This window comes from Bolinopsis microptera, chromosome 8, assembly GCF_026151205.1.
Source record: "Bolinopsis microptera isolate Bmic1 chromosome 8, MBARI_Bmic_1.0, whole genome shotgun sequence".
Lineage (NCBI taxonomy): Eukaryota > Metazoa > Ctenophora > Tentaculata > Lobata > Bolinopsidae > Bolinopsis > Bolinopsis microptera.
The window spans coordinates 16,384,451-16,410,636 of NC_087079.1; the positions used below are offsets into that span (position 1 = coordinate 16,384,451).

The 26,186-nt window shown below is 39.2% G+C and overlaps 1 protein-coding gene across 1 annotated transcript in view; it reads left to right on the top strand.

The window, feature by feature from the left end:
- The window catches only part of LOC134819372 (RNA helicase aquarius-like), a 35,655-nt gene extending 9,469 nt beyond the window's left edge, over positions 1 to 26,186 (top strand). The window contains exons 14-35 of the mRNA XM_063829303.1: positions 6,414 to 6,531; positions 6,683 to 6,826; positions 6,947 to 7,167; positions 7,363 to 7,487; positions 7,651 to 7,812; positions 7,942 to 8,098; positions 8,576 to 8,656; positions 8,975 to 9,077; positions 9,309 to 9,447; positions 10,007 to 10,091; positions 10,327 to 10,455; positions 10,591 to 10,686; positions 10,820 to 10,938; positions 16,109 to 16,263; positions 16,467 to 16,584; positions 16,928 to 17,067; positions 17,763 to 17,892; positions 24,170 to 24,272; positions 24,466 to 24,631; positions 24,869 to 24,958; positions 25,161 to 25,308; positions 25,516 to 26,186. Coding sequence (XP_063685373.1) covers positions 6,414 to 6,531; positions 6,683 to 6,826; positions 6,947 to 7,167; positions 7,363 to 7,487; positions 7,651 to 7,812; positions 7,942 to 8,098; positions 8,576 to 8,656; positions 8,975 to 9,077; positions 9,309 to 9,447; positions 10,007 to 10,091; positions 10,327 to 10,455; positions 10,591 to 10,686; positions 10,820 to 10,938; positions 16,109 to 16,263; positions 16,467 to 16,584; positions 16,928 to 17,067; positions 17,763 to 17,892; positions 24,170 to 24,272; positions 24,466 to 24,631; positions 24,869 to 24,958; positions 25,161 to 25,308; positions 25,516 to 25,838 — 3,052 coding nt within the window. The 3' untranslated portion in view covers positions 25,839 to 26,186. The remainder of the gene's footprint in view (positions 1 to 6,413; positions 6,532 to 6,682; positions 6,827 to 6,946; positions 7,168 to 7,362; positions 7,488 to 7,650; positions 7,813 to 7,941; positions 8,099 to 8,575; positions 8,657 to 8,974; positions 9,078 to 9,308; positions 9,448 to 10,006; positions 10,092 to 10,326; positions 10,456 to 10,590; positions 10,687 to 10,819; positions 10,939 to 16,108; positions 16,264 to 16,466; positions 16,585 to 16,927; positions 17,068 to 17,762; positions 17,893 to 24,169; positions 24,273 to 24,465; positions 24,632 to 24,868; positions 24,959 to 25,160; positions 25,309 to 25,515) is intronic.

Consider the following 26,186-nt stretch of genomic DNA (forward strand, 5'->3'; position numbering starts at 1 on the left):
TCTTTACCCCTGTAGTGCTTTTATGTTCCGGGGTAGGTGGGACATGTTTTAGTTTAAAAATGGGTTCTGCCTGTCCCAAACCATCATAAAAATCAAGTTTCGACCTCTCAACCCACTCGGGCCACTCCCAGGGGCCACGCCCATCCCAAAATGACCGAAATCCAGCTAAATCCAGACTTTAAAATCTTTACCCCTGTAGTGCTTTTATGTTCCGGGGTAGGTGGGACATGTTTTAGTTTAAAAATGGGTTCTGCCTGTCCCAAACCATCATAAAAATCAAGTTTCGACCTCTCAACCCACTCGGACCACTCCCAGGGGCCACGCCCATCCCAAAATGACCGAAATTCCAGCTAAATCCAGACTTTAAAATCTTTACCCCTGTAGTGCTTTTATGTTCCGGGGTAGGTGGGACATGTTTTAGTTTAAAAATGGGTTCTGCCTGTCCCAAACCATCATAAAAATCAAGTTTCGACCTCTCAACCCACTCAGGCCACTCCCAGGGGCCACGCCTAACCCAGAATAGCTACAGGAAGAGAGGAAGTTGGGTAGGGCAAAACAAACGTTACATACGTTGAGTCTTATACAGGGGTGTAGGAAGCGGGGGGCAGGGGGCCATCGCCCCCCCCCCATGAAATCTGGGGAAGGGGCCAAAAAGGGCCAACTTTTTAATTTAGGTTTCTAAAAATTTTTGGGAAAACAATTTTTTTCCCGAAAATTTTAGAAGTCAAAAATCTTTTAAGTCAAAAATTTTCAAAGTTTTCTTGGAAACTACTTTTGTTCATGTTTTATGCTACCCTGATCATTATGAGCCAAAAATATTTTTTCGGTTTTTGAAGTTCGATACACGATTTTGGACTCGAGGGATCCCCTTTGTAATGCGATCTCGGAAGGCAGGCCTCCCCTTCGCAATACGAGCTCGGAAGCGGGAGCTCTGATTTCAGAGGTACTTATCGAGAATGACTCGGACCGAAAATTTTCTAAGTCAAAAATTTTCAAAGTTTTCTTGGAAACTACTTTTGTTCATGTTTTATGCTACCCTGATCATTCATTATGAGCCAAAAATATTTTTTTCGGTTTTCGAAGTTCGATTCACGATTTTGGACTCGAGGGATCCCCTTTGAAATGCGATTTCGGATGGCAGGCCTCCCCTTCGCAATACGAGCTCGGAAGCGGGAGCTCTGCTTTCAGAGGTACGTATCGAGAATGACTACCCTGATCATTATGAGCCAAAAATATTTTTTTCGGTTTTCGAAGTTCGATACACGATTTTGGACTCGAGGGATCCCCTTTGTAATGCGATCTCGGAAGGCAGGCCTCCCCTTCGCAATACGAGCTCGGAAGCGGGAGCACTGCATTCAGAGGTACGTATCGAGAATGACTCGGACCGAAAATTTTCTAAGTCAAAAATTTTCAAAGTTTTCTTGGAAACTACTTTTGTTCATGTTTTATGCTACCCTGATCATTATGAGCCAAAAATATTTTTTCGGTTTTCGAAGTTCGATACACGATTTTGGACTCGAGGGATCCCCTTTGTAATGCGATCTCGGAAGGCAGGCCTCCCCTTCGCAATACGAGCTCGGAAGCGGGAGCTCTGATTTCAGAGGTACTTATCGAGAATGACTCGGACCGAAAATTTTCTAAGTCAAAAATTTTCAAAGTTTTCTTGGAAACTACTTTTGTTCATGTTTCATGCTACCCTGATCATTCATTATGAGCCAAAAATATTTTTTTCGGTTTTCGAAGTTCGATTCACGATTTTGGACTCGAGGGATCCCCTTTGTAATGCGATTTCGGATGGCAGGCCTCCCCTTCGCAATACGAGCTCGGAAGCGGGAGCTCTGCTTTCAGAGGTACGTATCGAGAATGACTACCCTGATCATTATGAGCCGAAAATATTGTTTTAGGTTTTTTGAAGTCCGTACCTTTCATTCGGTAGGTTGTGGATGTGATACTGATTGGTTTCATATACTAATTATAGAAAACGTGATATTTGGCCCACAGATTTGAAGGAAAATACGCGAATTTGGTCCTCAGATTTAAAGGAAAATGCGCAATTTGACGCGGAGAACTGAAAAAATCACGATTTGTCGTGAGGCCAGGATCTGAAAAATCGGGATTTGTCGCGGCAAACGTGAAAAATCGCGATACTGCACATGCTGCAATTTCCTTTTGTCCTTACCCTCGAAGTTCAGGCTTTGGCGCGAAGCGCAAAAAAATATTTAGAATTTTGCCCCCCCATGAAGAAAATCATTCCTACACCCCTGGACTCTTATACCACCACTGTGTTTCATATTATGGACCTGCAACTTTGCAGATGGCATGCTGTAACTACTCATTCGAAGATTCCGTCGCCAATGTTGAAAATTTGAATACTTAGACTACGCCCATATAATATTAAATCACCTATATTGTTCTTTCCGGACATGCTAGACGCCCATTTATTTCAGATTACTGCAGATAATTAATTGTTGCATCTGATCTGAAAAATTGAGGCTAAACGTATTTGAAATGACGAATTTATCAAGCATTTAATGTATCTCGTTAACAAAATTGATTGGGTGATTATCTGATAGGTCACCTTAATTGGGTTCCCTTGCAATTTGACGGGGCCATCTAATCACCTGAACAGGTAATCGAATCACCTGATCACACGTAATGGATTAACTCGTCATGCCTCGTATCTCGGTCATCTGAGAAGCTACAACTCTCATTTTTCAGATCAAACGTAATTTGAAAGGCCAAATACGATCCTATAAAATTTGGCTCGTATCGATCTGATTATCAAAACTATCAAATAAATGCGATCATGAACCTTCATTAAAAAAAATGAAAATGAATATTCTTTGATTTAATATATTCCTCGAATGAGTGGTGATCGTAAGTCATACCAAAAAGAATACCCCGGAACATAAATCCCTTAAAGCATACAGGCGTAAAGATTCGCATTCTGTCTGGATTTGATTTTACCCCGGAACATAAAAGCACTTTCGGTAATTTTGGAATGGGCGTGGCCCCTGGGAGTGGCCTGAGTGGGCTGAGAGGTCGAAACTTGATTTTTATGATGGTTTGGGACAGGTAGAATCCATTTTTAAACTAAAACATGTCCCACCTACTATACCCCGGAACATAAAAACACTACAGGGGTAAAGATTTTAAAGTCTGGATTTTAGCTGGATTTCGGTAATTTTGGGATGGGCGTGGCCCCTGGGAGTGGCCTGAGTGGGTTGAGAGGTCGAAACTTGATTTTTATCATGGTTTGGGACAGGTAGAACCCATTTTAAAACTAAAACATGTCCCACCTACCCCGGAACATAAAAGCACTACAGGGGTAAAGATTTTAAAGTCTGGATTTTAGCTGGATTTCGGTAATTTTGGGATGGGCGTGGCCCCTGGGAGTGGCCTGAGTGGGTTGAGAGGTCGAAACTTGATTTTTATGATGGTTTGGGACAGGTAGAACCCATTTTTAAACTGAAACATGTCCCACCTACCCCGGAACATAAAAGCACTACAGGGGTAAAGATTTTAAAGTCTGGATTTTAGCTGGATCTCGGTAATTTTGGGATGGGCGTGGCCCCTGGGAGTGGCCTGAGTGGGTTGAGAGGTCGAAACTTGATTTTTATCATGGTTTGGGACAGGTAGAACCCATTTTAAAACTAAAACATGTCCCACCTACCCCGGAACATAAAAGCACTACAGGGGTAAAGATTTTAAAGTCTGGATTTTAGCTGTATTTCGGTAATTTTGGGATGGGCGTGGCCCCTGGGAGTGGCCTGAGTGGGTTGAGAGGTCGAAACTTGATTTTTATCATGGTTTGGGACAGGTAGAACCCATTTTTAAACTAAAACATGTCCCACCTACCCCGGAACATAAAAGCACTACAGGGGTAAAGATTTTAAAGTCTGGATTTTAGCTGGATTTCTGTAATTTTGGGATAGGCGTGGCCCCTGGGAGTGGCCTGAGTGGGTTGAGAGGTCGAAACTTGATTTTTATCATGGTTTGGGACAGGTAGAACCCATTTTTAAACTAAAACATGTCCCACCTACCCCGGAACATAAAAGCACTACAGGGGTAAAGATTTTAAAGTCTGGATTTTAGCTGGATTTCGGTAATTTTGGGATGGGCGTGGCCCCTGGGAGTGGCCCGAGTGGGTTGAGAGGTCGAAACTTGATTTTTATGATGGTTTGGGACAGGCAGAACCCATTTTTAAACTAAAACATGTCCCACCTACCCCGGAACATAAAAGCACTACAGGGGTAAAGATTTTAAAGTCTGGATTTTAGCTGGATTTCGGTAATTTTGGGATGGGCGTGGCCCCTGGGAGTGGCCTGAGTGGGTTGAGAGGTCGAAACTTGATTTTTATCATGGTTTGGGACAGGTAGAACCCATTTTAAAACTAAAACATGTCCCACCTACCCCGGAACATAAAAGCACTACAGGGGTAAAGATTTTAAAGTCTGGATTTTAGCTGGATTTCGGTAATTTTGGGATGGGCGTGGCCCCTGGGAGTGGCCCGAGAGGTCGAAACTTGATTTTTATGATGGTTTGGGACAGGTAGAACCCATTTTTAAACTGAAACATGTCCCACCTACCCCGGAACATAAAAGCACTACAGGGGTAAAGATTTTAAAGTCTGGATTTTAGCTGGATTTCGGTAATTTTGGGATGGGCGTGGCCCCTGGGAGTGGCCTGAGTGGGTTGAGAGGTCGAAACTTGATTTTTATCATGGTTTGGGACAGGTAGAACCCATTTTAAAACTAAAACATGTCCCACCTACCCCGGAACATAAAAGCACTACAGGGGTAAAGATTTTAAAGTCTGGATTTTAGCTGTATTTCGGTAATTTTGGGATGGGCGTGGCCCCTGGGAGTGGCCTGAGTGGGTTGAGAGGTCGAAACTTGATTTTTATCATGGTTTGGGACAGGTAGAACCCATTTTTAAACTAAAACATGTCCCACCTACCCCGGAACATAAAAGCACTACAGGGGTAAAGATTTTAAAGTCTGGATTTTAGCTGGATTTCTGTAATTTTGGGATAGGCGTGGCCCCTGGGAGTGGCCTGAGTGGGTTGAGAGGTCGAAACTTGATTTTTATCATGGTTTGGGACAGGTAGAACCCATTTTTAAACTAAAACATGTCCCACCTACCCCGGAACATAAAAGCACTACAGGGGTAAAGATTTTAAAGTCTGGATTTTAGCTGGATTTCGGTAATTTTGGGATGGGCGTGGCCCCTGGGAGTGGCCTGAGTGGGTTGAGAGGTCGAAACTTGATTTTTATCATGGTTTGGGACAGGTGGAACCCATTTTTAAACTAAAACATGTCCCACCTACCCCGGAACATAAAAGCACTACAGGGGTAAAGATTTTAAAGTCTGGATTTTAGCTGGATTTCGGTCATTTTGGGATGGGCGTGGCCCCTGAGAGTGGCCTGAGTGGGTTGAGAGGTCGAAACTTGATTTTTATGATGGTTTGGGACAGGCAGAACCCATTTTTAAACTAAAACATGTCCCACCTACCCCGGAACATAAAAGCACTACAGGGGTAAAGATTTTAAAGTCTGGATTTTAGCTGGATTTCGGTAATTTTGGGATGGGCGTGGCCCCTGGGAGTGGCTTGAGTGGGTTGAGAGGTCGAAACTTGATTTTTATCATGGTTTGGGACAGGTAGAACCCATTTTTAAACTAAAACATGTCCAACCTACCCCGGAACATAAAAGCACTACAGGGGTAAAGATTTTAAAGTCCGGATTTTAGCTGGATTTCGGTAATTTTGGGATGGGCGTGGCCTCTGGGAGTGGCTTGAGTGGTTCAAGAGCTTAAAACTTGGTCTTTGTTTAGTTGTTCGGGATATGTACTACTTATTTAACCATCAAAACATTTTTCAAATACTCAGCAACACAAATCCCCTTCTGGGCCTAGGGGTAAAGATAATTACTCTGGATTTTTAGGGATTTGTTACAGATTTCAAGCTATTTTGGATGGGCGGCCTGAATGGGTTTGGATGTGTAAATTAGATTTCTATATCTCAGTGTCTACAAAAGTATAAATACGAGCAGTTTATTGAGACTTTTGACTTCTAGCGTCGTAGATTCTACAATGATAAATATTGTAACGTACGTTCGGCGCGCAAAATCCACTACAAAATCCACTACAAAATTCAGGGAAACGTCTTCTGGTGAACGGCGCGGCGACAAAATCATGATTATGTGGTCCAAATTTTTGCGCGATCTAAATGCACGTACTAATTTCCCCGGGTATTTATAGATTTTAGTGGGCAAGTAGATTGAACGTTCTGCGAGAAGCTTTGATATGACAGTGGAAATACCAGCCTACGAATCAAATGTGCAGTTTTACACGCCAGGGTCCAGGGATAGTGTTTTAAATAACTTCTATAATTCTCACACGAACATTTTCAGACGGAACATTGCCACCGAATGGGACTCGCTGAGAAAACATGACGTTTGTTTCCTTCTGACTATCGATGCTTTGTCTACTTCACCTACTTACAGCTCCAGAAAACCCTTCCTAGAACAGGTACATTTTTATTTGATATTCTAGAAGCTTCTGAATAACAGTTACTCTTAAATACTAACCCAAAACCCTTGCAACGTACGAAAACAGAGGATTTTCGGGGAAAATATGATATTTCCACCAATATACCACCAAAGATAACACAACACCACAGGTAAGGCTACGCTATCTGAGAGGGTGCGAGGTGGAGGGGTATCTGGACGAGGAGGGGAGAGTGGTAGCTGAGGGATTTGAGAAACCTGACTACAAGACGAGAATGAGGACTGTCAGACTGTATCTGGATGTCAACCAATACCAGGTATGTCTTTCAAGTGTGTTTATCTGATTTCAATTTGCGTTGACCATCAAATTCTCTACAAGAGATATTATGCGAAAAATCTGTTACTCTGCCTGTAACTTAATCGATCTCTGTTTCCAGTTTGACATGGAAAAGACGATAAAAGGATCGGAAGATGTATACGAAACCTTCAACTTGATAATGAGACGAAAGCCCAAGGAGAACAACTTCAAGGCAGTGTTGGAAACTATCCGGGACATGATCAATACGGAATGTGTGGTTCCTGCCTGGCTTCATGACATCTTCCTGGGTTATGGGGATCCGGGGGAAGCTCACTACTCTAAGATGCCCAATAAAACTGAGTATGAAACTGGATATTGAAATTAATCACATTATTAATTAATTAATTAATTATTAATCATGATTTGTAATGTTTCTTTAAACATTACAAATCATGATCATTTGAAATCACGACATTCGTTTATAAACATTCTGTATAACATATTCATACTGCAGATATGAATGTTTAACAACACTTAACTTAATATTCTTTTAAGGACGATAGATTTCAATGATACATTCTTGGACGCGGAGCACCTACTGGAGAACTTCTTAGGATCGGAGATTAAGTGTGATGCAGCTCCCGAGAAACAGATCAAACCATTCAAAATCCACTTTCCTGGTTTTTATCTTTCAGCTTGTTGAACTAGCTAATCTTCCGATTGTAATTGCGTTCTAAAGTATTTTTATTCACACGGTTTCAAATTTTTTCCGTCTTGGAATCCTACCTCAATACAAACAACTTACTGTACCAATAAACTACTCACAAACTTCTCAATACCCAGAAAAAGGAGCCGGCCTGGAAGTGATCCCGTACACCCTACCCAACCCCGGCCCTTACCCTTACAACAAACCCAAAGAGAACAGCGTCAGATTCACTCCTACACAAATAGAGGCCATCAAGGCCGGTTGTAATCCTGGTTTAACAATGGTCGTTGGACCTCCTGGTGAGTAGTCTGATGATTTTTTATAGGAATCGTCTCAGAATCTTAATAAATTGTGCCAAACGTTGTTGAATATTTCTTTTAAATCGCTTTGCACAAATCTGGTTTTTCTGAAGGCCATTCCTCTTCCAGGTACAGGAAAAACGGACGTAGCAGTGCAGGTGATCAACAACATTTACCACAATTTCCCGAACCAGCGGACCCTGATAGTAACACACAGTAACCAGGCTCTTAACCAGCTCTTCCAGAAAATCATCAACTTGGACATTGACGAACGGCATCTTCTTAGGTATGTTTTAATCGTGGGTATGTTTCAATTTAAACCCAGTGAGCATGGCAACGTGCCAATGAAATTATTGTACTCATGTTCATGTTGGTGGATTTCGTGAGACTACAGTGCATTTTTATTTTAAATGATTGCAACTGAAGGTCTGGTTGTAGTCAGATATTGGCTCTCTCTTTTGCAATTGAATCAGATAATTTATTCATTGGTAGATTGGGGAGACCTAGAATGAACTTGTTATCGGTTTTAAGAAGTAATTTAAGTAGTAGAAATTTGCAAATGGAAAACATGAATTGAACGAAATTAGAGATATAGCTGCATGCAACAGATGTTGGGAAAATCTTTTTCAAGGGTACAGTTTACCGCATTAAGGTATTTTTAAGAATCATTTTTGTCGGTAAGATCCTGTTTTATAATAATTTATATATATATATTTATTTATATCTTTACCCAAGTAATAATTTATTGATCACTTAATTCAAGGTTGGGTCACGGAGAAGAAGGTTTGGGGACGGACAAGGATTTCAGCAAGTATGGCAGAGTTAACTACATCCTAGCACATAGGTTAGTGGAATTGTGAACCGAGTTTATTATTTGGTTAGATTAGGGGTGATAGTTTAATATAAAACCAGATGATAACATAGACCGTATACAGTGTATACAGTGTATACTATACACTATAGGCTTATTCAAGAACATTCGGGCACGAAGGGCAACAGTGTTGCCCGCAACACACAAATAAGTCAGTTAATTTATTACATGTAATCAAAATTTGTAACCAAATGACTTGTAAATTAATTACATGTAATGTTAACAAACGTTTTAACCAAATGACTTGTAAATTTAAAACGGCTAGTTTGTAATTTGTCTGACACGTGCCAGGTTGGAGTTACTGAACGAGGTGGGAAGACTCCAGAAGAGTTTGGGGGTACAAGGTGACGTGACGTACACTTGTGAAACGGCCGGGTACTTTAACCTTTATCAGGTAATTCTCCTAGTTAGTCATGTGGTGTCGTTTGCGTTCACAGGTTGTATTATACCAGTTGTATACACGACAATGGTATAATATAATACAACCTTTTTTATGGAGAATTTAATTTTCAGGCATTTTTACCGTTCAAAATCAAGTTGGTACAGTCAAATATATCCGAACGTTCACTTTTGGATATAATTGCAAAAATGAATATCGATTATAATATAATTGAGTGAAAAACAGGTAAAGAGTAGATGGGATGAGTTCATGACAAGACTGAAGCAGAAAAGCGGAAGTGAGGAGGGAAACGAGGCTTGTGATGTCAAAGAGCTGTTTCCTTTCCATGTTTACTTTAGCAACGCTCCTCAGCCCATCTTCAAAGGCATGGAAAGTGTTACTTTACTTTACTTTACTTTACTTTACTTTACTTTACTTTACTTTACTTTACTTTACTTTACTTTACTTTACTTTACTTTACTTTACTTTACTTTACTTTACTTTACTTGACTTTACTTTACTTTACTTTACTTTACTTTACTTTACTTTACTTTACTTTACTTTACTTTACTTTACTTTACTTTACTTTACTTCACTTTACTTTACTTTACTTTACTTTACTTTACTTTACTTTACTTTACTTTACTTTACTTTACTTTACTTTACTTCACTTTACTTTACCGCTTACTTTACCGCTTACTTTACCACTCACTTTACCATTTTAATTTTGCTATACTAAACTTGAAATAGCACATATTATAGATTATAGGACTTACAGAATCCTTATTTGAACTTTTTTGATAAACCAGGTATCATGCGAGATCAAATTATTAATTTTTCTGATTAACAGGTTCCTTATTTTCAAAATAAGGAACCTGTTTAATCAGAAAAATAAGTTATTTTGGTTTAATGTTAGAAGATTCCTTAAATTCCTTAAATTTTAGGAGATTCCTATGTAGAAGATCTGGATCAAGCAGAGGGTTGTTATAGACACATCCAAAAAATATTCGACCAACTAGAAGAGTTCAGGTAAAACTTATTTAATGTTGGGTAATGAGTTAAATTTTTTGACATTTCCGATATCGTTGGCAATTATGAAGCCCCTTCAATTATAATTGATATTAGAATCTTGTTAACTAACGTTTTCTCGTCACAAAATCTCTAAATATGTCAGGTTTCCTGGATGAGTGAGTAAATAATTATATCTAATTAACTAACAATTAATTATATCTAATTAACTAGCAATTAATTATCTCCCCGTCAGAGCGTTTGAGCTAATGAGAAGTGGTCTGGACAGAGCGAACTACCTGCTGGTCAAGGAAGCTAAAATAATTGCTATGACCTGTACTCACGCTGCTCTCACCAGGAGGAACTTGGTTAAACTCGGATTCAGGTCAAACTTATTTCTAGGAACATCAAGTATCAACATATTTACAGTTACTAATTTAGTTTCAGGTCAGTTGTACCAGTTAATTTTTACCAAATCAGGTTTTAAAAATACACATTTAATTAAAACCATAAATTGCAGATACGACAACATACTGATGGAGGAATCAGCTCAGATCCTGGAGATAGAAACCTTCATCCCCCTCCTACTACAAGAGCCTGAGGATGGGCACAACAGGTAAGGGGGCAGTGTGACTGGCAGACATTTGAACTGACTTTTTTTTTCTCAGATACTGTTATAACCAACATACATTGAACAGAGTAAAAATTCCGTCCATGACAGCTCCTTGAATACTAATTTATTCGTCCAGGTTGAAACGAGTTATCCTGATCGGGGATCATCACCAGCTGCCCCCAGTTATCAAGAACATGGCCTTTCAGAAGTACAGCAATATGGAACAGAGCCTCTTCACTCGCTTTATTCGACTAGGTAGGTCTCCTATAGGGTATTATGGAACAGAGCCTCTTCACTCGCTTTATTCGACTAGGTAGGTCTCTTCACTCGCTTTATTAGACTAGGTAGGTCTCTTCAGAACAGAGCCTCTTCACTCGCTTTATTCGACTAGGTAAGGCCCCTTCCAGCCATTGCCACCTGCCACCTAATTTGGCAGGTTTTACATTAAGACTGATAATCAATTTGAAGTCTTAAAATGATTCCTGCAAAATTAACCGAAAACCTGCCTATTTATCGTATTCGTGCAGAGATTTATCTCACGTAATTATTTAATCGAGTTGTTGATTTATAGAAAAGCCTGCAAAATTAACACAAAACCTGCCTCACCTTTCACCTACTCTCGGCAGGTTTGCTCTATTTTGGCAGGTTTTCCGTTAAATATAAAGTCGAATGCTGCAGATTTAACGCAAATCCTGCGTAAGTTGAGATAATTTGAATCAACTTGTGGCGTGATTAAACCTATATTGGCAGGGGTTTTGGATAATTTGAGTGTACAATGTGGAATACTGTAATGATCGTATAACCTTATTACTAGGTAGGGTGTAGGACTGAGACTTGGTTTGTGCAAAGCTACAGAAGTACAGAATGCTACATGCCTACATGGCTCTATAGTTTATACTTTTATACATGCAGTCACTAGTCAGTGGCGAAACGACCGCCCGACACTCCGGCAACCCCTGCTATGCGGAAGGGGATGGGGGGGGGTGCAGCTGCGGCCTCTTAGGTACGTTTCGCCACTGCATATTATCCACTGTTACCAACACGGGGTCTATGATAAGTTTGAATATAAAAGTACAATATAAAAACCGATTATTGGAAAATAACTGTTTGCTTAACTTCAGTTCTTAGGTTGCCATTTTTAGATTAGATTGCTATGTTCTTAAGTAGTGAGGACAGCACTTTTTCAGTTGCAGTGCCTCTACCTGTTCATTGTTCACATTGTAAGATTTAGTGAATGAAGTGATTCTGAAAGAATCTTCAATTACAATTAATATAATAGTTCTAAATATGCAGTTATTTTCAGATTATGAGATATTTGATCGGAAATTTGTCACACGTTAAAGTGACACTTAATAAGTTGGACCTTAATCGAAATTCGTATTCACGAATTGGAAATAGCTCGTACTATAATTTATAGGTTGACCTCCCACATATGCTCTAAGTGGGAGGTCAACCTATAACTCAAATTATTGCTATTTACCAATATTAATTGATCACTGATGTGGCACTTTCAGCGGAAAATTAGTAATAGAAAGCGGACAAACCAGTTTTGGTGAAGGATGTATATTGTATATCTTATACTCTTATAGTAGTTGTACACTGTACAGCAATGCTAAGGTAATGAGGTAATGCTGTAATGGGACTACTGCGGACCCTCTACCGGCCAAACATATTATCTCATTATTGAAGGGTGTAGACTGTAATATAGATGTAAGAACTTGCTAAATTGGGAGGTGACTGTTTTAAAATGATCAGATGCTTGCTTACTAACTTATTAAGAATGAGAGGTGATAGTGATTTACTTTATCTTGACAGGACAGTTAAGTATTTAAGCTTAAGAAACCACGTGGAGCTAAACGGTGCAAGTGATATAATACTTGAAAATTGACCCCCCCCCCCCCCCCCCCCCCCGACAATTGACCAAACAAATATATTTATTATACTAACCCTAACAGTAACCCGATTGGGCGACATCTGTCCGACAGCGACATCTGTCCGACAGCCGAATTGGGGATTTCGGACAGATTTCGCTGTCGGACAGGAGTCGTTTTTGGCGACATCTGTCCGAATTTCGGATCATATTGTAATTTCGGTTCACATTCGTATTTCACAAACTCACGGGTAATTTCGTGACGTTGCTCCCATTGTTCGAATGCTGATTTGATCCATTGAGATCTGATCCATCGATACGTGATTGACTATTTAAGGACAGGATTGTGCTAGCCGTACACTAACAAGCTGTCGATCACATCACAGGACACAGCCTACATGAGTACATATAGGATAGCAGCCGTATGGAGATCAGTTATCGCAATCCACAATGGCAACCAATCTTCAGTAAACAGACCCAGATCTGCAGCAAACAGACCCGAGAGATCTGGAAACGCTATCCATTCCTGCAAACTAAATCCTCTCTACCGACAACAGTCCAATGATGCTCTGGGACTCTGGATGGGACGAACAGACTCGTCGATCATTCCTTTGGGGGACTCCTAAGAACGCAGATCATATGGTGGACGCGGAGCATTGCGTAGTCAACGCCCAACGGTACCTTCAAATCCGCACCTAATCTCTTCCATCAGCTCTTCACAGTCCACGGACTCTTCCCTGACGGCTGGCACCTCCCCCTCTTCTAAGGACTCATTCCTGGAAAATCGACGACCCTCTACCGCAACATGTTCGAGGAGATAGACACCTGGCCTTCTGAGGCCTTGGGGCTACCTACCACAATACATTCTCATGGACTACGAGCTCGCCATTCACAACGCAGTTGCTTCATGCCTGCCTGCCTAGGTCGAAAATAAACTAGTAGTACACTATGGCTCAGATCATATCTCAAATTGGCAATGTTACGTATTCAATTTAACAGTTCAGATCACGTCTCTAATTGGAAATGTGTTGTATTGAAATCAGATCACAATTTCGGACAAATGTCGTTTTTTCTGGTACCCTGAGTCGGACAGATGTCGCTGTCGGACAGATGTCGCTGACAGGAGTCGTGTTACCCAGTAACCCTAACCCTGACCCTGACCCTAACCCTAACCCTGACCCTGACCCTGACCCTGACCCTGACCCTGACCCTGACCCTGACCCTGACCCTGACCCTGACCCTGACCCTAACCCTGACCCTAACCCTGACCCTAACCCTGACCCTGACCCTAACCCTGACCCTAACCCTTACCCTAACCCTGAATTGACCCCAGTGTAATTACATGGGGGGTCAATTGTCGGGGGTAGATTGCATCAGGGGGTCATTAGTCGGAGGGGGGGGGGGGGGGGAGGGGGTCAATTGTTGCGGTACCGTACTATATAAGTATATAGCGTACTATACCTCTCATTTGGAGATTCAGTGCCATGGTTGTCAGCTTTTTATCAACTCCGGCCAATTTCTTGACTGCGCTAATCAACTCGGTTTTATTTAGTTTTGGTGCCAAATAAGCAAAATTCCAAATAACTTAAGAACTTAAAAGAAAGATAAAAGAAACCTGCCAATTTATAAATTTAACGCTGCCATAATAAGATTATAGCATTATAATCTATTTGGCATGGATTGATAATTTTATAACAAATCCTGCAAAGTTAATGGAAAACCTGCCGATTTAACTTTATCACTGCCGTAATCTATCCGGCAAGGATTGATAATTTTATAAAAAATCCTGCCAAGTTAATGGAAAACCTGCCGATTTAACTTTATCACTGCCGTAATCCATCCGGAAAGGATTAATAATTTTATAGCAAATCCTGCCAAGTTAATAGAAAACCTGCCAAATAACAAATACCTGCGCTGTTGATGCAGGATCACTAGTTAATTAGGCAGGTTTTGACATAAAAAATTAAGAGAAAACCTGCGGATTTAGTGTAATATACTGCTGATCTGGACAGGGTAAATTAGATTACTAGGCAGGAGTGGTAATTTCGCAGTCTTCGCTATTAACTGGGCAGGTTTTAGGTTAAATTCGCAGTGGCAATGGCTGGAAGGGGCCTTAGGTAGGTCTCCTCAGAACAGAGCCTCTTCACTCGCTTTATTCGACTAGGTAGGTCTCCTATAGGGTATTATACTGAGATTAACAATATGGAACAGAGCCTCTTCACTCGCTTTATTCGACTAGGTAGGTCTCCTATAGGGTATTATACTGAGATTAACAATATGGAACAGAGCCTCTTCACTCGCTTTATTCGACTAGGTAGGTCTCTTCACCCGCTTTATTCGACTAGGTAGGTCTCCTATAGGGTATTATACAGAGCCTCTTCACTCGCTTTATTAGACTAGGTAGGTCTCCTATAGGGTAATATGGAACAGAGCCTCTTCACCCGCTTTATTCGACTAGGTAGGTCTCCTATAGGGTATTATACAGAGCCTCTTCACTCGCTTTATTAGACTAGGTAGGTCTCCTATAGGGTAATATGGAACAGAGCCTCTTCACTCGCTTTATTCGACTAGGTAGGTCTCCAATATTAGGGTATTATACAGAGCCTCTTCACTCGCTTTATTCGACTAGGTAGGTCTCCTATAGGGTAATATGGAACAGAGCCTCTTCACTCGCTTTATTCGACTAGGTAGGTCTCTTCACCCGCTTTATTCGACTAGGTAGGTCTCCTATAGGGTATTATACAGAGCCTCTTCACTCGCTTTATTAGACTAGGTAGGTCTCCTATAGGGTAATATGGAACAGAGCCTCTTCACCCGCTTTATTCGACTAGGTAGGTCTCCTATAGGGTATTATACAGAGCCTCTTCACCCGCTTTATTCGACTAGGTAGGTCTCCTATAGGGTAATATGGAACAGAGCCTCTTCACCCGCTTTATTCGACTAGGTAGGTCTCCTATAGGGTATTATACAGAGCCTCTTCACTCGCTTTATTAGACTAGGTAGGTCTCCTATAGGGTATTATACAGAGCCTCTTCACTCGCTTTATTCGACTAGGTAGGTCTCCTATAGGGTAATATGGAACAGAGCCTCTTCACCCGCTTTATTCGACTAGGTAGGTCTCCTATAGGGTATTATACAGAGCCTCTTCACTCGCTTTATTAGACTAGGTAGGTCTCCTATAGGGTATTATACAGAGCCTCTTCACTCGCTTTATTCGACTAGGTAGGTCTCCTACAGAGCCTCTTCACTCGCTTTATTCGACTAGGTAGGTCTCCTATAGGGTACTATACTGAGTTTAATTGAATATAATATATCCCATAGTAAACGTGACAGTAGTAGGATTAATTTGTTATTATACAGGGTGGCCCATAAAACACTACCCATCCTTATCTCTTAAAATTGTTACAGGTCGCTGTAGATAAGGATGGGTAGTGTTTTATGGGCCACCCTGTAAAACAACATCTCTTTGGTTAAACAGTTAAACGTGCTATTTGTTTGTTTCATGTCGTGTTGACCACAAGCCGAGCGTGTTTAAAGTAAAACAACCCTCTCCAGGAGTACCAGCAATAGAGCTAGACAAACAAGGAAGATCCCGGGCCTCACTAGCTAACCTGTACAACTGGCGCTACAAGAAACTTGGCAACTTGCCGCATGTTCTCAACAGTTCCGAGTACCTTACCAGCAATCCCGGTCTCTCTTTCGACTATCAGGTCAGTCTGAGTGCATCTTTATGTTTGGAGATTGTATAACGTTTGTTACATTTCGTCATTCTTAGATTACGTGTTCAAACGTTAACCCATAAAAGCCCATTTTAGCAGTTTAGGTGTAGTAAGACACTTAGTGGATTTTAAAGAATTTGTAAATTCAACTTGTGACACATTTTAAAAGGTGAACAACTGACTCCTCACCTCAGCTTATAAACGTTGAAGATTTCAACGGTGTCGGAGAGTCAGAACCAAACCCTTACTTCTATCAGAACCTTGGTGAAGCTGAATATGTTGTTGCTGTCTACATGTACATGCGACTCTTAGGTAGGCAACTTTAACAATTGTTCACTAGTATAGTAGTTTAAATTTTAAAGATTTAACTAATTGTCCCATAACATTAAACAGTTTTCCACTACACAACATCCCGGTGTACTACACGTACTTCACATTGGACTTCATGTACTGTCCCTAATCCCGACATCCATTTTCACAGGTTACAAGAGCGAGGAGATCACTATACTGATTTAGCTTCTACAAGTTAAATCATCGTGTCTCTTATATGTTTCTAACCCAACTCCACTCAGTACTAGTATAGTAGTTTAAATTTAAATTTTTAAAATAGATAACATTGAGCAGTTTTCCGCTACACAGCTATCCATTTTCACAGGCTACAAGAGTGAGGAAATCACTATACTGACAACCTACAACGGACAGAAACACCTTATCAGAGATGTTGTGAAACAGAGGTGTGGGGATAACCCCGTGTTTGGTTTCCCTAAAACCATCACTACTGTCGACAGATATCAGGTTTGATGGTCGCTGCTAGGAGTAGTAGTATAGTAGGAGTCGTATTACTGATTATAAACATCTTTGGTTTTATTATGTGTATATAGGGGGGGGTCCAAGGGGAACTTTGGGGAACTTTGGGAAAGTCCCCCAAGATTTCTGAAGTTCCCCAAAAAAAAGTTCCCCAAAACTCCCCAAAGTTCCCCAAAATTCCCCAAAATTATTCAAAATTATTCAAAAATATTCAAAATTATTCAAAATTATTCAAAATTATTCAAAATTATTCAAAATTTCTCTAATATACATTAATACCCATTAATGTTAACATGTATGTTATTATAAGGTATAATCTTAACTTACTTGTTGATACTTGCAGCATGATAATTTTTTTGGCATGATAATTTTTTTGGGGAACTTTGGGGAATTTTGGGGAACTTTCTGAAGTTCCCCAAAAAAAAGTTCCCCAAAATTCCCCAAAATTATTTGTTTCATTGATAATTTTTTGGGGAACTTTGGGAAAGTCCCCCAGGTTTCCTGAAGTTCCCCAAAAAAAAGTTCCCCAAAACTCCCCAAAGTTCCCCTTGGACCCCCCCCTATATAGTGGAAGTTATTGTTGATGATTTTATCGATCCCCTGTGTGACCCAGTATGAAATTAAAGAATTGAGGAAGAAAAAGAAGGCTCCTAAAACAGTTTAACTAAAACCAAACTTTTCAGGGAAGTCAGAACAACTACATCCTGCTCTCCCTAGTCAGGACAAAGACTGTGGGTCATCTTCGTGACGTCAGACGGCTCATCGTGGCTATGTCACGTGCACGACTGGGACTCTACGTCTTCGCTAGAGTCGGTCAGTGCTGTCTTACTATTGGAAATTTTGTATTTTATGTGAACTAGAATTCACATGGCTAATGATGATGCATTTTCCGACAGTGGTCATTAATACAATTTCTAAAAACAAGTGCTTTCAATGTGTGTATAGTCATAGCAATTTACATGAAATTGTTATGAAATTGTAAAGGATAATTTGAATGTCACTTTAACTCTCGTTAACATTTTTGACGAGACCTCAAATATATAAAAAATATTTTTGTATCTAACGAATAACTTTCTTATGCTGTAACAGCCAGTTTTTTATATCATGGCCAAAAGATAAATAAGTTCCTGCAATCATTGTAGGAAAATAAATGCTCTAAAATGTTATTTCAAAAGGATTTAGATGTCACATACATTATCATTTCCGAAAAATCTAGTTAAATTTAAATTCAGGCAATCAATACAGGAAAAATATAAAAACCGTCCAATGTTCAATGGACATTGTCCCATACGTACATATTTTATCTGTCCACTCAACAATTTACTGAACTTTTCATTACGTTGGGTAATCGTTGCGTTTTCAAATTATCACTCATGAGCTTTCTCGATTTCCGTCCTGTAATTGAGTGTCGTTATACAATGTTATACTAGTATACTGGATTGTCAAATTTCACATTTCCAATGCATTGCGTATCATAATGCTTGATGAACGGTTCGCCTTTTTATTTCTACAGTTCAAGATTTTGTCCCTGGTTTCTGGTTTAATAATGTTCTAACTAGTATAAACCAGGTTCCGAAAACATTAAATACTGTCTCATTAAACATGCAAATAATGATTGCATCTTGTTGAATAAGTCCAGCTTGAGTCATCATGAGTTAATGCACCGTTTTTACCAACCTGATAGATCTCATTTACTGGCTGAGAGTGCTGCAAAAGCTAATTGTTTGAGTTTATTCCGTTTGACTTTACTGAAGGGGGGGTTTTGTTGGTTTATTTTTCCGCTGCAAGTCATATATCATGCCAAGACTTAAATTAGACAATGGTCGCAGAAATTATTATTGATATAACATTGTGCTCGAATAATTGTAATATCCAATGTCAACTTAACTTATAGAAAGTAGTCTTGAGTTGACTCTGATGGCAATATCTGCATCGTCTTCACTCATGTCTAACCGTACCTGTGAGATTGATAATGTTAACTTCAGAATATATATATTACAATAGGTTGAAGTAAGACGTTTTCGGCAGCATGAATATATTGGTTGGTTCAACTGAAAACCGCGGTTGACATTAAGAAATGAAATATAGTAGATCATTATAGTGTGATTGTAACTTACTTGTCAATGATGACTTCTGTTATTCCCATGAGAAAGGGAGAAGTTTCAGGAGTAGCAGATGTTACATCTCACATTGCATTTCCATTACGTCTTCAATCTTCATGGAGAAAAAAATTATATCCAGAAAAGTCTGCCCCTTCTAATTTTCCAAAATTTCATGCGTTTCCTTATATTAATCTAATTTCACTAATGGGACTAATGTAGTATACTTCGATCTGACAATATTTATCTACTTTCCAGTAACAATAGGTTTACTGTCACACAAGCTACCGTAATTATCCAGAATATTTTCTAATACCAGCTAGCATGAGTAATTATTGAACAGATGTAATCTACGTGAAATGAGAAGTTTTACCTGCGTTTTACCTGAAATTCAACTGAACGGAAGGGAGACTTCTCCGCAGACCGCAACCAATACAAGAAATATATTATCATGATTATGTCGTAACAAAAACATAGTACATACCATACATGATATAAACATCTTGAAAATGATCAAGGTAAAAAGAGATCAGCAAGGAGAGCTTATATTACCTGGCTAAGTCACCTGATTTGGGTTTTGTCTTGTTATCATTTATTGCAGTGCTTGTAACAGTGTTTTACATCTTCACAAAATGCTAACTAACATTTTTTATTAGTCAAAAACGAAATTTGAAAAGTAGTTCATAAAAAGCAAACGCCCTTAGCTTGCTTTTCTGAACTCTTGACAAATTGTAAAGGTAATGTATTAGGGCTACGTTTAAAGTAGTTCAATAATCCCAATAATCATAATTTCTACTCAAATAAGTCACCTGCTAATTGAGGCTTAGCTTTGCATCTGTAGTTCTCTGATGACTTGTCTGAGTGGGAAAACCGTATCTTTGCTCCTTGCTTGATCCAACTCCAAGTCGAGCCAATACACGTTGAGTCAGATATCGGGATGTTGAGCACCTCTTTGTCATTACAGTTCACCACTATTCTGATACCTAAGGTTCTAGTTAGGGTTATCCTCCATACCTTGTGTTCAGCAAAGGGGAGGATAGTTGGAAAGTCAGTCCATGATTTGCATTTAAGGATAGAATACAACGCTCTAGAGAGGAAGTCGAAAGAGATTCCGCCTGCTAGGTCTCCTTGTGAACTGTAGAACCGTACATCTACCTTATTTCGATTCCCCGCCATACTGCTCGTCTTTATTTCAAGAGAACACTTCTCCAGATCAAATTCTGTCATGGTTACCCGTTTTACTGGTATCCAGCCTGTTTGAAAAATATTATAAATTATAGGCCTACCAAATTTTAATATCAAAATGTGATCAGCATTGAGAAATTATATTTTTCGTATGTATTTGACAATTTGTTTGACAAACGTTCAAATTCATTGAAAATGTGCGTAATCTATAACACACTAGAGTAGGGTAGGGTAATTACAGAGAAAAATTTTCCAACGAATTTAATGAGAAGGGTATACCTATAATAGGTATACACTTCTCATTAAATTCGTTGGAAAGTTGTTCTCTGCAAGTTGCAACTAACTAGATATTAAAATCATGTGGTGGGCCATGAAAAGTGCAATATTTGTTTACCTTCGTCAGCAGTTAACTCCACCGCAAAGAGAAGAAAGTAGAAAGAAAGCATTCTCCGACGATTCCGTCTTTAAGAAAAGGAAAATCTTGTATGTTTCTGTAAACTATCGAAGCTTTCTAACTAACAAAATAATGAGTGATTGGACTGAACTGCGCTCATAAAACAGCCTTTATAATAGCCGTTTGTCGCAAGGTTTCTACTTTTCATCATCACGTGATCAAATCTCGCCTATTACAGCGTCCCTAGCTTAGCCAGCCAATTACAAATTAAAGATCCATTAAGCCTCTACTGGATGAGTTGTCCCACATAGAAGATATTTTGTTATTTTTGAACCTATTGTAAATTTATAAAAGCCTTACTTTTCTTTTGAACTACCAGCTTTGTAAGTCGTATCGTAGACACATTTGCTCTTTCTAAATTTCAAACTATCATGTGGACAATCCCTGTAAATTTAATTCGGAAAATTATTCTTCTCGATGCTTCGATCAGATTGTCAGAGATTTCTGTACGTTTGTTCAGTGAACGAACGTGCAAATTGGGGGAGAAATAGTAAGTTGCATAGTAACGTCTAACGGGGTGACACACAATTTCATTCACAGACATGTAGCCTGATTACCTGACATCAGATTCCGAGACATCTTATTCGACCCCGAGATCCAAACCTTACTACCCGGCATGTTTAATTCCATAGGAATTAATATCTGAAATCCAATATTCAGAAATATAATATTTTCATTTGAATCGGCTTTATCCTCGGTTATTTAGCATGGTTTAAGAACAGCGATTTTGATAACTTTCTGGGGGGGGGGGGTCAACCTCATTTTACCTCATTTAACCTCATCCCAATTTTGCCTTTTTTGGCTGGCCTCATGAGGTAAAATGAGGTAAATCTCGGCAAAAATTTTTAACAGGTAAAATTCTCTAAATCGTCAATTTAGTCACGAAGGAGTATGGGAGGAGTTCTAAATGTGTGCTCCTCTAATATAAACAGTAGGAAATGGTTAACTTTAGTCGAGGTCTCAGGTCTCTACAATGTCGGAAAGTTCCTGCAGGAATTTGCGCATTGCGCTGAAGCGCAAGATTCACAGCGCCAAAAGCGAAGGTCGTAGAGACATGAGACCTTGACTAAAGTTAACCATTTCATACCATTGCTATAAGAGTATGCCACTTTCAGAGTCCTGAACACACTCCAATATCTCTTAATCGTCAATTGTATGAATTTTACCTGTTAAAATATATCATCTTTTACTGATATCAATTTAGTTTAACACTGTTAGTTTTAAAAAAGAAAATAATACTTCACACCAAACTAACACACAATATGAGAATATAAAGAGGAAGGTTTTCTTGGAGACCTGGACCATCAAAATAGTGTACATTGCTGCTGTCATTGTCAAGACTCCAGAATAAGAGGGTCTAGTTGTGGGATTATGCTGGATAACAGATATGATAAGTGGTAACATCCTACAAAAGAATGTTAGCTTACTAAGGAATCTTCCTCTTACCGAATTATACAAGAAGTTAACTAAGTTCGTCCTAGTCCTAAGCATTATCTTGTTTCAGAGGGAATGAGTGATTTAAAAAGATGAGGCCAAAGAGTTAGTTGTGAAGAAGGCATTTGTACTCTGTAATTTCTAAGCTAATTTTTTTCGATATTTATAGCTATTTACTGATCTTGTTTTGACGTATCAGCAAGAGATCTCAGATCACTGGACCTCGTTAGTTGTTAGTCATGTTATGCTGATCCAGTTAGTGACGAGCTATGAAGTAATCATTCGACCTCATTTAATACTGATCCTATCAATGACGAGCTATGAAGTAATCAGTGGATCTCGTCAATGCTCATCCTGTCCGGACTGTCAGTGACGAGTTATGAAGAAATAAATGAAGACCTCATTAATTCCTTGTTCCAAGAAGATATTCCTCTGGTAACAACCCCTTCTGGCCTGCTTCTGAACATAATATGAAGATTCGAAAACCTAGTCTACCTAAATTGGAACTTGCTGACTGCATTGGAAAGTGGAGAACAATCGAGAAATGATAATCAGTGCCAGGATATAATCAAAGTTGAATTCGGAATCCAAGGAAAATCTTCCTTTTTTATATTATCATATTGTGCGTTAGTTTGGTGTGAAGTAATATGTTCTTTTTTAAAACTAACAGTGTTTTAAACTAAATTGATATCAGTTAAAGATGGTATATTTTAACAGGTAAAATTCATATAATTGACGATTAAGAGCTGTAGGAGTGTGTTCAGGACTCTGAAAGTGGCATACTCTGATTGCAATGGTATGAAATGGTTAACTTTAGTCAAGGTCTCATGTCTCTACGACCTTCGCTTTTGGCGCAGTGAATCTTGCGCTTCAGCGCAATGCGCAAATTCCTGCAGGAACTTCCCGACATTGTAGAGACCTGAAACCTCGACTAAAGTTAACCATTTGCTACTGTTTATATTAGAGGAGCACACATTTAGAACTCCTTCCAAACTCCTTCGTGACTAAATTGACGATTTAGATAATTTTACCTGTTAAAAATTGGTGAAAAATATGGGCGTGGCCCAAGTCAGTATTATACGAAACCGTAGACATAAAAAATTGTTTGGTTGTTCCTGATCCTGTAGAGCAACTAATTAGAGGTGATATCTAATTATTTAAACGAAAAGTGGTTTTGTGAACCGCCCCCGAACCGCCTTTTATTCTACAGCGAATCATGAACATTGAACATGTACATAAGAACTTAGAATTGTATGAAGTATGAGTTTATATGAGTAATTTATTATGAAATTACCTTTCACTATGCAATTTCGACTAAATTCATGTAGATATCCAATCCAGTTCCATGCACAACTGTTGTTTACATTTGGTCTAGTTAGACACAATTTGTTTCAGAGTGACTCGATAATCGCAATATCAAACTAAGATATTATTTAAATGGTTCATGTCATGCAATGCGGAAATATCCCCATAAATTGACAACTGCCAAAGTGACACTAAAGTTATTGCTAATTCCTTTACAAAACTTAGCAAGTGCTATTAACAATTTCCTAATGGATCATGGAAATTGAAATGTTCAATTTTCTTTTCATAAATAATAATTATGATGCGAAGTTTTATTTACCCCAAGTTTGGAGAGTAAGTAGGTTAAACTGGGAATGCCCCTTCCCAGGGACCACATCACCCCTAATAAACCATTAAATATCATGGGAGACCACGCACAGCCTCGAATTATAGTATAATGACTTCGAATAAACCTTTTTTGTCTCTAAAAAAAGGCTTAGAAAACTAGATTTATTTACCTCATTTTACCTCATTTTACCTCATCCCAATTTTGCCTTTTTTGGCTGGCCTCATGAGGTAAAATGAGGTTGACCCCCCCCCCCCTTTCTGTAAGTTAACAATACGACTCCCCCAGGTATATTTGCTAACTGCTACGAGTTGACCCCCGCCTTCAAACAGCTCCTGAAGCATCCCACAGAGCTCCACATATATCCTGACGAGAGGTTCCCCACAAACAGGTATACCTGGAGACCCGCGTGTTTCTGCTGTCGAAAGGGGATATTGATATCTGTGAATGATAGTATGAAATATGATGTAGTTTTTAATTTAAACCGAAGGGCTACTTTTCGATGCCTAATTTTTAGGTGGTGACCCAAATATAATATTCTCTTTAAAATCTGTGAATTTTAACGATCTTAACCTTGTTAACAGGAAGACTGGAGACTTGCCACCTTCTGCTAAGGTCATCAAGGATATGCCGGAGATGAGCAAGTTTGTGTACGATTACTACTACCAAGTAATTGAAAAGTTGACGAAGGAGCAGAATGAGCTTAACAAGCAAAAAGAAGCTGTTGAATCTGCTGCTCATAGATTCCAGGTATGAATAATAATCGGCTACGAAATTAGTTTAATTAGATTATTAAGTTAAGTAATCAAAAAGAAGTTAAGAATAATGACCAAACTGCTCGCTATCCTGTCTCCACTATCACAGATTTTAGCTTTTACAAGGGTTGTATGGGATAGTCAAAGTTTTTGAAATTAGAAATTCTTCGCCTTGTTATTACTTTGAACTTAATTTTAAGACCTCATGAAATTCACAAGAATATCTCTCTAGACACCTAAGGAAGCTAAAACGATAGATGCACCGATTGAGGAAGATCCTGAAAAGAAGAAGAAGAACCTGGAAGAAACTCTTGCTCAGCCGGTAAGGATCTGCTTCTAGCAGCTTATTTCTTGTTCACCGTTTTTACAGCAATATTGTATACGATAATGCCATTATCTTATAGTACAATCCTTAACTTCAGCTACACTGAATATCACTTTAGATTATTTTAGTTTTCATTGTTTTTGTTTCTTTTAGGTAACAACCCTCTTTTAACTGTTGCCTAAAAATATTGTCTCCTCAGTTCCTGGCAATAGACGACGTTGGTACAGCAGAAGACCGGGATGATAGCGAGAATAGTGATAACGAGGATGTTGTCCATCCAATCCGGATACTGCCCTCTAACTTCCAGGATGTAAGGGACGAGTTCCAGCCCTTTCCTCACGTCAAATGTAAGTAGCACTATCGATGTGTTTTATATCACAGCAATAACCAAACAATACTTAGTTAAACAAATTAATTTATACTAATCAATAGTATATTAATTTTCAGCCTGGAATATCAGAAAATCGCCATTAATACAGATACCTGAATTTTGTAGAGCCTCTAGGTCTCTTTTGGGCAATAATGAAGTATCGGTTAAACAAATACATTTCCAGATGAGGAGGAAGAAACAGAAGAGCAGTCGAGTGAGGCAGCAGCAGCAACTGAGCAGTCCGCTGAAATGGAGACGACCCAGACTGAGCAGGATCAACCAGCTGAAGATATTGCTGGAATTCAAGAGACCGAGGTAGACTCCAACAAGGAAGCGGGAGAGAAGGACGAAACTGAGGCAGTGGAGGAGATACCTGATAACGATGCAGGTGTGAACAGTAAACCGGTTGAGGATGTAGAGATGAGAGATGAGAAAGAGAAGGAGGGAGACAGCGAGGAGGGTGAGGAGGAGGAATGCGGGCCTTCTCTCGACATGATGAGATCCTGAACCTGAGCTTCAAACGCAGAAAGTTAAACTTAAAGCGTCCATCAGCCAGTTACTTCACAAATATGTGCACTTAATTTATACATTTTATTCTTTTTTATTATATTTACTCGCTTTTATGTCATGACGAAGATTTTATTTTTGTTCTAAATCAAATTTCTCATTTAATTGCAGCCTCATTTTATCTCAGCCTCTCTTCAAATGTTAGATATGTGCTGTTATTTTTGATCTTTTCCTTGGTGGACGCTTTTGTTTTGGATTGGCAGGTTCCATTTAAGATTGTTCAGCGAATGATTTTTCTCAAAATGAAATGTTTTCTTTATATTGAAAATATCTTTTACTTTTTATTTA